Here is a 15,306-nt window from a genome sequence, read left to right on the forward strand (position 1 = left end):
TTATTATTATTATTATATATATGCTCAATTTATTTCAAATTTATTATCGATTTTTATATAATATTTTCTATGTGGCATACGTAAATTCTGGAAAATATATATTCCGATTGTTGTAGTGCTGACACCCAATTTTGACCTATCGATGCTCCTTTTGGGATGCTATTTTACCAAAATAATTAATTTTACGTATTATTTTGATATCAAATAAATACCGACGTGTCATAGTCATGATTTCTAAATAGACAATTTATTTTTATCAAGCAATTTTATATTTTATGTAATTTAAATATAATATTTTGTTAATATTTATCAAATTATTTTCACAAATATGCACATTCACAATTTACAAATACATAGATATCGACATCTTATTATTTTTCTCGTTTTTATTATTACATCAGTAGTACATTTATTAAAATAGCAGCCCTAATTCAATTCAATTTTCCAATCTGTTTGATTCTTAGTCTTTTTTTATTATTATTATTATTATTATTATCATAATAATATTTATAACATTTAGTAAAATAGCAGTCTGACTTAATTTAATTTTGTATTAGGTAATTTAGCTTCTGTGTTTGTGATTACTAAATTGAATTTTGTTAAACCCATACTAATGATACTAGTAGTATTAGGCCGAATACCGTGTTCATGGTCTGTTATTCTGTGAATATGATCTCTACTTGAAAATATTTACTTGAATAAGTTTATTACGCGATTGGTGTTAACTGGCATTGTGACATGTTGAGTTCACAGTTTCTTACCAAAGTTTGTGGGTTAATGCTGTTTGCGTTAGGTTTGATTTCACTTTTCACTGGTCATGTTGTGTCCAATCTTGAAATTTACTCTCATCGATTCGCCAGAAATGCTTGGTTCTCTTCATGTTTGTGAGAGGGTATTCTTAGGGGAAACAGAGAGCAAGTAGCCAAGTAGAATGTACTCCCTAAATATGGAATGGATTGTTAGGTAGCACAGGGTGTTTAAAATTAGGGATTGCTCAGGGCCAGGGATTTATGTGTAGGTACTTGAAAGGTGAACTTTTGTTTTGAATTAAGTTTAGTTTGACAACTTGTGAAGTGAATTAGTGACTTGAAATGTTTTAAGTGTAGGTACTTGATAGGTGAAGTTTTGTTTTGAATTTAGTTAGGTACATGGTCACTTGAGAAGTGAATTAGTGACTTCAATTTGTGTAAGTGTAGTTACTTGAAATGTGAACTTATGTTTTGAATTTAGTAAAGTACATAGTCACTTGAGAAGTGAATTAATGACTTGAAAATGTTTAAGTGTAGGTACTTGAAATGTGAATTTGTGTTTTGAATTTAGTAAAGTGTGGTCACTTGAGAAGTGAATTAGTGACTTGAAAATGTTTAAGTGTAGGTACTTGAAATGTGAACTTTTGTTTTGAATTTAGTAAAGTACATGGTCACTTGTGAAGTGAATTAGTTACTTGAAATGCTTAAGTGTAGGTACTTGAAATGTGATCCTTTGTTTTGAATTTAGTAAAGTACATGGTCACTTGAGAAGTGAATTAGCAACTTGAAAATGTTTTAAGTGTAGGTACTTGAAATGTGAACTTTTATTTTGAATTTAGTTTAGTTTGGTAACTTGTGAAGTGAATTGATGACTTGAAAATGTTTAAGTGTAGGTACTTGAAATGTGAAATTTTGTTTTGAATTTAATTTAGTTTGGTAACTTGTGAAGTGAATAGTGACTTGAAAATGTTTCAAGTGTAGGTATTTGAAATGTAAACTTTTATTTTGAATTTAGTTTAATTTGGTAACTTATGAAGTGAATTAGCGACTTGAAGTGAAAACAGGAAAAGCCACCACATGTGGTCGGTTTTTGTGGTCGCGTTTCTTGTTTTTTCTAGTAGTGGTAGTTACTTGAAAATATGGTTAAGTATATTGACTTGAAACGTGTACTAGTGACTTGAACATTGTTAAAGTGTAGTTACTTGAAATGTGAATTAGTTACTTGAAAGTGGTTAAGTATATTTACTTGAAAATGGTTAAGTATGTTACTTGAAATGTGAATTAATTATTTGAAAATGGTTAAGTGTAGTGATTTGAAATATGTACTAGTGAATTGAAAATGGTTAAGTGTAGTGACTTGAAATGTGAATTAGTTACTTGAAAATGGTCAAGTTTAGTGACTTGAAATGTGTAGTAGTGACTTGAAAATGATTAAGTATAGTTACTTGAAAATGCTAATATATACATATTTATATTTGTTGATTGTTATGATTTTATTTGATACTATAATATCATATAATTTATGCTAATAATGTATTTTTAGCACTTTTTATGACCTGAATTGACATATTCTTATGCAGAATGAGTTTGAAAGAAAGAAACAAGAAATATTAGTTGCTCAAAGTGCATCAATTGTAGAAGGAGGATGAGAAAGGAATTAGACTTCTTGATGAAACATGTATATAAGAAGTCATCCGCAAATGATTAACGCCCATCTCAAGAAGACAACCAAGCTTATGAGGATGAAAGTGATGGTGACTCTGACGACGTGAATGAAATTGATAATCCTGATAACGTGAATGAAAGTGATCTGATCCTGATGGTTGGTAGTTTTATTGAGGATTCAAGTTTAAAATATTTTGTTTTGGACCATTTCAGAATCATACATTATTGATGTGGATGTTTAGAATTATGTATTTTTGGTTAGCTGTGAGGGTTTACATTAGATTTGTATTGAATGATGTTTTTGAGAATTATTGAAAGTTTTGAATAGATTTTTAATTAATTGTGAAATATTTTTAGTAATTTACGTGTGAATTATTATTTGAAAATTTTTATGGGGATGTATATGCTAAATATTTATGAATTTTTTTTTTGAAAAATTTTGTTCTTGCGGATTTATTTGGGTTATTTCATACGAATTTTCTTGCGGAACAGTTTCATAAATATCTGCAAGAAATTTTACCAAATAATTCATGCAAAATTTTTATGGTTAATCGCAAATAAATCCGCAAATAATGTACTTGCAGATTTATTTTCGCAGCTAAATTACCTAGGGATTTACTTGGGAATCTTCGTGGGGAATAATTTGGGAATTTTTTCCTGAAAATCCACAGGTAAAACCCTTTTTATGAAATTTTACCAAATAATTCATGCAAAATTTTGATATTTAATAGCAAATAAATCCGCAAATAACGTACCTACGAATTTATTCTCGCAGCTAAATTACCTAGGAATTTACTTGGGAATATTCGTGGGGAATAATTTATGATTTTTTTCGTGAAAATCAGCAGGTAAAATCCGCAGGTAAAATCTGCAGATAAATCCACAAATAACATATCTGCAAATTTATTTCCGCAGCTAAATTACCTAGGGATTTTATAAATCTGCAGGTAATAATTACCTACGAAGGTATTTCCTTTGGATTCTAATTGGTAAGAAAATTCACAGGTAATCAAATTACCTGGGAATTTTACCACATTATTCCTATGAAAATCCCCAGGTAATAAGCTGTTTTCTAGTAGTGGAAAATTGAATTTAGTTGGAAAATAAATGTTGTTTGTCCAACAAGTTTTTGTTTACAATTATATAGAGAATAATATTATGAATAGAAGAGTCATCTTTACCTAGTCAATTTGCCACGTTTTTCCAGTACTGAATTTAGATCAACGTCGTCCTGTATATAACTTTTGACATTCATTCGTGTAGTTCAATTTTGTGTACTTGTGCAAGGGGTATGAAAACAACTTCTCTCGGTGTTCTATATGCTAGGATCGACATAATCAGGTGTCATGTAAAAGCTAACAAAGCAAACCTAGAAAGACCATGAATAAGAAGATAAATGAGAAATACACCAAAAGAGACACAAGAATTTAACGTGGTTCGATCAATCGACCTACGTCACAAAAGGAGATGAGTAATTCACTATATTAAAGAGAATACAAACTGTCAAGAGAGATAACTTCACACAATTCACTGATCAGAATTAAAAGAGGTTCACACAAGTGATACCGCAACACTTGTGTCTGAAAAAGTCTCCCCCAAACGAAACTTTCAAACCCCTAAGACTACATAGTGGATGCTGCAAAACTAGAAGAAAGGAGTCTCTATTTATAGAGTCTATCCTACAAGAATAAGGATTAGCCAAATATGGAGAATATGTTTTCCTTTCCTAAAATAAACCCAGTTATAGTACCTAAAGGAAAACCCAATTACGGTAAGAAAGTCAGGACAAACACCAACACTATATCCACATTTAAAATTGCTCAAAGTAATGACGAACGTTACTTTAAAACATCCAATTTGATCCATCAGATGCATATCGTCCAGATGTTTACCTAAGACATGATCAAAACTATTTCAGACAAATATTATTATATATAATAAGTTTGAAAAGTTCTTTATAATTATAAATTACTGAAACCGATGATTAGAAGGGGAGCCTTGAAGTAACTGGTAAAGTTGTTGTCATGTGATCAGAAGGTCACGGGTTCAAGCCTTGGAAACAACCTCTAGCAAAAATGCAAGGTAAGACTGCGTACGATACACCCTTTTGGTCCTGGACGACTTTAGTGCAGCAGACTGTTTTTTTTTTTTTTCCAACTGAAACAGGATGATTAATTCGAGGTCCGATTGATGACTTAATTGAACATAACAGTTTATAGGATTATACCATATGTTGAAGCTATTATGGACTATCAAGTCAGATAAATGTAGTTAAATATTGGCTGCTCATATATTGAATAGTCATATATATATATATATATATTCGACTTCAACTTAAAATTGGAAATGATAGTTTGGAGACGTTCATATGTTAGAAAATTCGGTAATTTCCCATTTTTGACCAAGCTACTCTTATGTATAGACTATGACACGGCCCAACACTATAAATATTTTTTAGTACTAAAATTTGATATTGATGAGATACAAACATAAATGTACATTGATTTAATTAAATATTATTAATTCTGATATATAAATGACTTATAATTATTAATTAGGGATAATATAGTAAATCACGGAGCAATTAGGGGTAATATATACAGACATGTCATCTATTTTTTTAATTAAATATTATTAATTTTTTGATACATAAATGACTTATAATAATTAATTAGGGATTATATAGTAAAATCACGGTTAAAGAAGCTGAAACAAACGTCATAAATATCTATTTTTTAAATTAAATTTTATTAATTATAATATATAAATAACTTATAATAATTAATTTGGGGTAGTATAGTAAAAAAATATTATTAATTTTAATATATAAACGACTTATAATAATTAATTAGGGGTAATATAGTAAATCACGGAGCAATTAGGGGTAATATAGGCACACATGTCATCTATTTTTTTAATTACATATTATTAATTTTTTAATATATAAATGACTCATAATAATTAATTAAAGATAATATAGTAAAAACACGGTTAAAGCAGTTGACAAAAATGTCATAAATATCTATTTTTTTAATTAAATATTATTAATTCTAACATATAAACAACTTATAATAATTAATTAGGGGTAATATAAACAAAAAATATTATTAATTCTAATATATCAATGACTTATAATAATTAATTAGGGGTACTATATAAATCATGGAGCAATTAAGGGTAATATAGTAAATGACGAAGTGTGGTCAGAATCAAATGACTTATAATAATTAATTAGGGGTAATATAGTAAAAAAATATTATTAATTCTAATATATAAATAATTTATAATAATTAATTAGGGGTAATATAGTAAATAATGGAGCAATTAGGGGTAATGTAGGCAGACATGTCATCTATTTTTAATTAAATATTATTAATTTTTTAATACATAAATGACTTATAATAATCAATTAGGGATGATATAGTAAAATCACGATTAAAACATCTGAAACAAACTTCATAAATTCCTAGTTTTAATTAAATATAAATGGCTTATAATAATTAATTAGGGGTAATATAATAAAAAAATTATAAATTCTAATATATAAATGACTTAAAATAATTAATTAGGGGTAATATTGTAAATCACGGAGCAATTAGGGATAATATAGTAAATGACGAAGCACTGGTCGAAACCAGTGCAGGTAGACATATCATCTATTTTTTAATTAAATATTATTAATTTTTTAATACATAAATGACTTATAATAATTAATTAGGGATGATATAGTAAAATCAGGATTAAAGCAACTGAAACAAACGTTATAAATATCAATTTTTTAATTAAATATTAATTCTAATATATAATGACTTTTAATAATTAATTAGGGATAATATCGTAAATCACGGAGCAATTAGGGGTAATATAGTAAATGATAGGGGGTAATATAGTAATTTAATTTTTAAATAAAATATTATTAATTTTTAAACACATAAATGACTTATAATAATTAATTATGGATGATATAGTAAAATCACGGTTAAAGCAGCTGAAACAAACGTTATAAATATCTATTTTTTAATTAAATATTATTAATTTTCTATAAATGACTTATAATAATTAATTAGGGATAATATAATAAAAAAATATTTTTAATTTTAATATATAAATGACTTATAATAATTAATTAAAAATAATATAATAAATTATGAAATAATTAAGGTATAATATAATAAATAATGAGGGATAAAAAGTAAATCCACGAAGAAGTGGTCGAAACCACCTCTTCTATATAATAGAAAAGAAATACAAAAATCAGATAATTTAAATGAAGTATTATCATAGAAAAGAATGTTGGAATAATTTTTTTAAAGATGAATCTACATCTTTTTCAAGATATGTCATGTCAGATAACTATGTACTCCCTTCATCTTATATTATATGGCTACTGGTTGATCTGACATATCTTTTAAATTTTTTTTTAATCAAAAGTATATTTTCTATTAAACTAATCTTGTTAATGATGTTTTGAAACTCTAAATATGACTACTCCACTAAGAATAGTATGAAAAAAGGTACTCTCTTCGTCTCATTTTATGTGTCGCCATTTGACCGGGCACGAAATTTAAGAAAAAAGGAAAATTTTATGTGTCGCCATTTGACCGGGCACGGAATTTAAGAAAAAAGGGAAGACTTGGTAAAGTTTACCAAATTATTCTTTATAAAAAAATGTGTCAATATCTTTTTTTTTAATTAAATGGGACCAATAAGGATAAAAGAGTAATTGTGTCTTTAAAAAGTTGCCTAATAAGGAAAGACGACACTTATTTTGGGACGGACTAAAAAAGAAATGATGACACATAATTTGAAACGGATGGAGTAATAAAACTCTTTTAATTTGCTAAAATTGATAAATAAAATGAAATATCCACATTTGAGGGTAAAACTTATACGCACCCGATGTATACACCAAGTCAATACATGCATATCATGTGTTTGATGTATACATGGGCGTGTAAAATTTTTACCCACATTTGATATATGAACCAAGTAAAACGAAATATCTATATTTGGTACATTAACCTAGTAAAATGAAACATCTATATTTGGTATATGAAAAAGAAATGGTATCTCTAATATGCGGATCATAACCCTGGTTTATCTAATTTTAATTTAGTCCATCATTAAATTAGGGTAAAAACTTACACGTACCCGGTGTATATACCAAACTAATTTTTTTTATCATGGTTATATAATTAAATTAAGTAAAATACATGTTGATTAATTATGGCTAAATAACATTAATTTTAAATTCAAACACATGGCATGCATGTATTGGCTTGGTGTATACACAGGGTGCGTGTAAGTTTTTTCCATTAAATTAGTGATAACTTCTGAATATCTACATTCTTAGATCCGATCAACGTTAAACCTTAATTAATAGATCACTCTGATTTGGGATTGTTTTTTTATGATAGCAATCAACATACAATTTTATTCGTACATGCATAAATGCAACTCATATTCTTACAAAGAAAACCAAAGAAATTAAAATTCAAAAACTCTTTTTTATTTTATGAAGAAAATTCAGGAACTCTTATTACTATAAAACTCAAAAGAGTTGTATATATGTATGTATAAAAGGTAACTAAAATATACTCCTTAAAAGCGTGTTTGAAGGATTATACTCTTCCATAAAGCCCTTGAGAGTCAAAAAATTCAAAGGCTTTTACTCTTTTTCTTCCTTCTTGTCAAGTGTCAAAGCAAATACTAGTATTTTCTCAAGTTCCGATCTCAATAGTAGAAAAGTAGCCAAGACCCTAGGAAAATTATCAAACATAAGAATTTTGAAGTGCACATTTTAAAATTTTACATCCAAATATCCACTAGTATAAATACATATAGCTTAGGTCTAGGAGAACAAGTCATATCATATGCTCATTCAATACACAAACATATCCAATAAAACAAATCAAAAACGTCGTTTTAACTTCTTCATAGGGCCATGCAACGTTCAATTTCATCTTCTTCCTCTACAACCAAAAACGTGTGCAACCAAATTCTCCGGCTCGAGCGACAACTCAAGCCGGAGAAATATCAAGCCCCATGCGACGTGTTCATAAACCATAGGGGAATAGACACGAAGCGAAATGTTGCGGGCTTATTATACGAACATATTAGAAATAATCTGGGGCTTAGGCCATTTTTGGACAGCAAGAACATGAAGCCAGGTGACAAATTGTTCCATAAAATCGACCCCGCGATTCGCCATTGCAAAATTGGGCTAGCTATTTTTTCACCTCAGTATTGTGATTCCTATTTTTGCTTACATGAGTTGTCTCTTATGATGGAATCAAAGAAGAGGATTATACCTGTTTTTTGTGATGTAAAGCCTTCTGAACTTGCTGTTAAGGACTTGAATGTTAATTTTCCTAATATGGATTTGGAGAAATTTAACTTGGCTCTTGAGGAGGCAAAATACACCGTTGGGCTCACGTTTGATACCTTAAAAGGGTGAGTACATGCATTTTATTATTAACTTACCGTCCATATTTATGTGTCATACTTTTTTTTTAAAAAAATTCTTTCAGAAAGAACATCATACTTCCTCCGTCACAATTTCCTTTTGTACAATTTAAATGGTATAATGGTGACATTCAGGCCAAAGAATGCACACACCAAGGTTCAGATAAATGAAAAAGATAACATCATCATGTTTTATAATTGTCTGTTGAGATTTGAACTCGGATATTTTCTGATTTCTTCCCGTTTTATTAATCAAACAGGCTACATTCTTAATTAGGTGCAATTTTCTCATTCATTATTGACTTGCCACTTTTATTTTAAGAGGATACTTGAAACTAATGACTTTTTTTATTGTTTATTGAGACAACGTACGTGTGACATGTATCATGCTTTATATATATATATATATAAAAGTAGCATGAATAACCAAATTATTCGCAGATTAAAAGTAACATTTCTTGGCATAGATTGGTTTTGTAGAAACATTGTTAAGTGTTTTACTTGTTTGAGCTAGCATGATTTATACACCAAAAAGGGTTACTAATATGATCTAACATTGATAATTAATGTTGTTTTGTGAAGGGATTGGTCTGAATTTCTGGTGAAAGCTTCGGATGCAATAATGAAGAACTTGTACGAGTTAGAAAGAGAGAAGTTCATCAACAGAAAGAAATATATTCGTCGAAAACAACTTTTGCACAACTATTGATCAAATAAGATATCGAGGATAGTTGGTAAAATAAATTCGGACAAGAAGGGTGGTAAACCCTTTTCACCTTCCAGTTATCTAGGAGAAACAAAAAAAAAAAAATGAAAGCTCCTACGAAGGGTAACAAATAAATCCAATAAATTCACATTCATTTGTTCCTTAATTAACTAGTTTAATTCTTAACCAAAGTCCTTTAGGAAGACACATGATACTTTGTTCCTATAGCTAACACATTCAATATTCATTCTTTTTCTTTTTCTTTATTAATAACTTGTACTCATCATGTAATATTATTGAGTCATGTATTCAGGCTTTTTTGTTGTCTGTGTAATTCATCAAATCAATCATGAAATGTAATGCATTAGATGATTCAAGAAACAGATTCTCTATTTCACGTATTTTTCTCTTCAAAGTTTTTTCTTTTTTTTTCTTTTTTTAAAATAAAGATCCGAGAGATGTCATTTGGTGTGACGAATAAAGCATAATAATTTTAGGATAAAACGTAGGATTATTTTATACCATGTTTGATTGGAGGTATAACTTACTACTCTCAGGATTATTTATCCCACCATTTATACGGTAGTGATGAGATAAGTTATTTAGGAGTGACTCAAGAGTAAGACTATTATTAAAGTGTTTGCTTTAGGCCCCCATAATTTTGAGGCCTTAAAAATTTAAAATAAATTGTATGATTTTAATTACACTTAAAATAATATTAAAAATTATAAAATATAAAAGGTATGAAATTTAAATTGAAAAAAAGGAAAGAAGAACTATACTTTTTAATAAAAATATTTTAGAACTTTTATCAAATCTTCATATTAATAAATAAAGTTTTTACAATAATATTCAAGATAATGCATTGCAAACAAATGACTAACATCTTATTAATTAAAATTAATCCTTATTTTTATAAATAATAACGTAACATTGTTAAATGCTTAATGTTTTCTAAGAATACTACAATAAAAAAAGTAGTATGTAAGAATTAAAAAAACACTCTAAATTATTCATAATATTTTTGTAATGTGCGTATATTTGAGGCCTCATAATAAAATTTGACTTTAGACCACTAATTTTATTGAGGCGACATTAAAGTTATTTCGTATGTATGATGGGATAACTATTCCCTAAATCAATTATGCCGAAATAACTTTTTTCCCACCCAACGATCTCGTGGATTTAAGAACAAAAGATTCCAATATATCAAAAGTTATAGGAGCAATTAAACCTTTATTATCGAAATTCCAGATGTTTCGAATGTGTCTTCGGCATATATATAGTTGATAAGCACCATTCAAATGCTAGAATTTCATATTGGTTGGGAGTATACATATGAGTAGTATACAATTTCTTTACATGATACTGGATTATTCTGAATGCTAATGAATAATTTTTAAGTTGTGTTAGATTGCCGATTCTAAGTTTTTAAGTAATAATAAAAAGAAAAGATTAAACATGACATGGAGCAGCTCCAGCTTATCGAGGATATGACCTGAATAGAAAGTTGTAGAGGAGGCAGATTAAGGCATGAGTTTGGGAGGTTGTATCTTTTGATGTGTTACATGAGCATCTTGTTTATGATATTATTGGATATGTTACTTTCTATCGTATTTTGTTCTTTTACTATTTCTTATCTAGATGGTTTTATTTTGAGCCGGTATTTATCAAAAATGCAATCTCTCTATCTCATATTTGAAGTAGTGGTATGGACTGTGTACGTACACTTACTCTTTCCATACCTCACTTGGTGGAAATATATCGGGTATATTGTTGTAGTAGTTATTAAATTCACTTAGTTTTATTTTGTGTTTCAAATATGGTTCAACTTTGCATGTAACTTCATGATCCTTCAATTCTACCTAATTAGCTTTCATGATCATTTCCATGAAAGATACAATTTTTGATACCTATTTAATACGCGGCAGCTATAATATTTTAGCAAAAAATACTTAAAATTAATATCAATAATTTGATTTATTTAGGAGTCAATCCATCCATTCAACCTGACCCACTTCTTAATCCAATCCGCTTGAAATAGGTTGACTAACATGAGAGAGATGACCATGAAAGATAACTAAATAAAGATGGATGACTTTTGAAAAACAAAATAAAATTGATTGAGGGACTATATATAATAGCTAGTTGGTTGATTGATCATTCATTAAACTTTTATATAATTAATTGAAGTGAGTAATTATCTTAGCTAAATAAAAATTAAGCTATTAGAAAAGCATATTTACTTTAATGCTTTGTTTATGTTATTTTATGTGTCATATTTTTTTTATTATTTCTTTTTAGAAAAATATCATCTTACTGCTCTTTTTTTACTCTTAATAAATAATTTATAGTAACATAAATATTTAAGAGTTATTTTAAATCGCTAACTTCAAAATTCATCACTTTTTTTAAAAATATCATGTCATAAAAAATCTGACGTAAAATAAGACGGCTGAGTACTATGTTATTAAAAGGCCGAAAGTGGACAGGACATGATCTTCACTAATTTTCCAAAGAAATATTAGCCGACATTAATAATTCATTTAGACCATATGATCACCGCCCGACTTAGTAGTCTTTTTTTTATTTTTATATTTTTGTTCTTTCTCGTATGATAAAAACTGTAATATTTCCTTTTACTTTTTTTCAAATTTTATTTGTGTTATTTCGTCATTTGCTGTTTTTTCCAGGTACTTTACTTTCCTTTTTGGGAAAAAAATGAGAAGAAGAAGAGGTCAGTCAGCCTGGTGTGCTGAGGCAAAACGTTGCACAAGTATTCTTCTTTTTATTTTAGGTGGTCTTATTTGATCTATTTCTCTAGGGATATTTTGAGACCAAGCATTGTCGTTTTGTTTTCAAAATATACACATACTCTTCATTTTAAATTACTTTATTTGATTAGACACGACAGTAAGAAAGAAATGAAATGTTTTAAAATTTGTGATTTTTAAGTTAAACATTTCATGATATTTATTTAAGAATAAGACCTTTGAATTTTTTTAAAAATGTGCAATAATATTGGAGTAGTTATAAGCATTTCTCGTTAACTAGAGTAGAATGAAAAAAAAAATTTAAGGTTGAAATATTTTTAAATTTAGGCAGCAATTATATTTTTTAGAATGTACTAAAAAGGAAATAAGTCGTAGAAAGAAGGATCATTCTTGATTTGGGTTTGTCATCCTTATATTAAATCATGCTAATCTATTTTGAATATATAACTAAGATGAAGGACCCATATGAAAATATATATGTCAAATTTAATTTGAAATTCTGCAAAAGTATCTATATATAGAAGAGGGAAATAATTTTTCAAGAGCTCTATCAGGTATCTGTCACCCTTCGTACTTTTTATTTCTTCTTCCATTTGATTACTCTTATATATGTGGGTGTAATTCAAATTATCCCTTTTAATTCAATATGAATTCCTTAGTTGATTGATTCTATTGATACAAAACAAATTTTATGATTTTATTAGATAACTTTTCATATTTGAGATATTAATTCAGTCCTCTGTATATGTACGTCTAATTTTATTGGATGTTTCAGAAAAGAAAGTATAATAAATTACCATAATAATAATTGTGTTAATAATAAGTCCGTAAAATAATAAAAAGTGATCATAGTCTAGAATTTTTTGAAACATCACATGATATCAATTAGGTGATTTTAGTTTTCCTAGGTGTACCTAGATGCTGATTTCAACTCCATAGTTTTTTATCTGGTTACAAGGTCTAGGATAATTTATTTGATTTTCTTATTTGGTTACAAGATCTAGAATAACTTATTTGATTGCTGAAATAAGTTATTCTTGACTTTGATTGAAATAGCAATCGTAGAATAATTTATTTCGAAATAAGATAGTTAAAATGATAAAAACTCCCTTAAACCCTATCTTCAAAAAGCTCATTTTTCATTATTCTTGAAAATACAGGCAATATAATACCTCACCATCCATTTCTTTGCAACAATTTATTTACGGAGAAAAATAAAATATTTACTGATTGTGCTATTTATATTAGCATTTTAAAATTGTTTTATATCTTTTAAAAATTATAACACATAATATTTGCCATTTCACTAGAAATTTTTAAAATATAGATATATTTTTTTTCTAAATATCAACGTGGGTATCTCAAAACATTTTTACTTTAGACAAATTTTATTCCATGTACACTAAACTATATAATTCACTTTAATTGGGAGTAGTGACCGACACACAACATGATTAATCCAGAGTGGAGGTAGGGGAATTTATTTAGTAATTTTAATAAGTTGAAAGTAGAGTTAAGTGGTACGGTAAATACAATACGTTGAAATGTAAAAAGTTAAAAAAAAGTTAGAAAGATATTTTTATAAACAAACTATTTATATAAAAAAAAGTTAGAAGGATGTTTTTATAAAAAAATAATTTACATTCTTAGAAATTAAATGCATATTTTTTCAATACAACAAATCAAACAATTAATAATAAATAATAATAGAATAATTAATCTCCAAATAACTAATTTCAATATAACTAATCCATCACAACTCCCCTTTAAACCAAACTTAAAAGTAAAAGATAGAAGGAAGATTCTTTTACGCCTTAAAAATGACTATTTAAATCAAAGATGATTTCTCTTTGCAATAATTTAATTCATCATAACTCCCCTTCAAACCAAACTTAAGGTAAAAGATGAAAGGAAGATTCTTTTACGCTGTAAAAATGACTATTTAAATCGTAGACGATTTCTCCCTGCAATAATTTCAATTTTATTTAAATCTACAAAGTTAAAATTCTTTCGAATTAATCTTCCAGGAAAGAAAATAATTAGACAAATATTTGACTATTTTAAGCTTTTAGAAATATATTATATTATTACTTCAAGTATAAGTATATACTTCGTAAATGGGGCGGTCCCAAGGTAGACAAATTACCTGATTTATCCTTTTTCTTTTTTCTTTTTTTATAGTAGTAATTTAAGATAATTACAAAACATAGAAAATTATATAACTTATAGTATATACATATTTATACAAGTATGTTGTATCTAAAGATCCTATTTGCTACTGCCCACCTCAACCGTAATCGTTTTCCTTCATCGGAGCACATGCTGAAAAATGGAGTTACTTCACCGAAGATCGTTATCTTTGAAGGTTTCAATGCACATACAATTTGAAGGCCAAAGGCATCGATAGACACTAAAACTTGTTGTCAAAATTCACTTAGACACCTCAACTAAGGCCTGTTCCCATCAGGCCCCAAAACCCCCCACATTTTGTTCCAATTGGACCCTTTTTGCCTATGTGGAATTGCGCGTACAGTGCCATCGTGGGAGAAGCATTTTTTTTACTAATTTACAAATAAAAAAATGTCAAGTGGCATTGAGGACCCCAAAATTTTTTTAATAACAATTTTTTTTTTTAAAACACTAAAGGCCCTTTTTAATAAAACAAAAAACATTAGGGAATCCCAATTTTTATTTTTTAATAAAACAATACGCTGGGGGTAGGTGGGGGAGTTTTATTTTTATTTTTAAAAAAATTTTATAATTTCTTTTTAATAATTAATTTTTTATTTTTAAATAATTTTATAATTTCTTTTTTATAATTAGGCTTTTATTTTTATTTTTTAAATAATTTTGTAATTATTTTTTAATAATTTGGATCCTCAATGCCATTTTTTATTTTCATTTTATAAAAGTTTTATAATTTTTTTAATAATTAATTTTTATTTTT

General features: G+C 27.6%; 1 protein-coding gene across 1 annotated transcript; it reads left to right on the top strand.

The window, feature by feature from the left end:
• Positions 1-8,325: 8,325 nt before the first annotated feature.
• Positions 8,326-9,970, top strand: LOC107858184 (TIR-only protein-like). The gene is made up of 2 exons (XM_016702891.2): positions 8,326-8,867; positions 9,462-9,970. The coding sequence occupies exons 1-2, from the start codon at positions 8,359-8,361 to the stop codon at positions 9,586-9,588; spliced, it is 636 nt and encodes a 211-aa protein (XP_016558377.1). The 5' UTR covers positions 8,326-8,358; the 3' UTR covers positions 9,589-9,970.
• The last annotated feature ends 5,336 nt before the right edge of the window (positions 9,971-15,306 follow it).

The sequence above is a fragment of the Capsicum annuum genome, chromosome 2 (assembly GCF_002878395.1).
Source record: "Capsicum annuum cultivar UCD-10X-F1 chromosome 2, UCD10Xv1.1, whole genome shotgun sequence".
Lineage (NCBI taxonomy): Eukaryota > Viridiplantae > Streptophyta > Magnoliopsida > Solanales > Solanaceae > Capsicum > Capsicum annuum.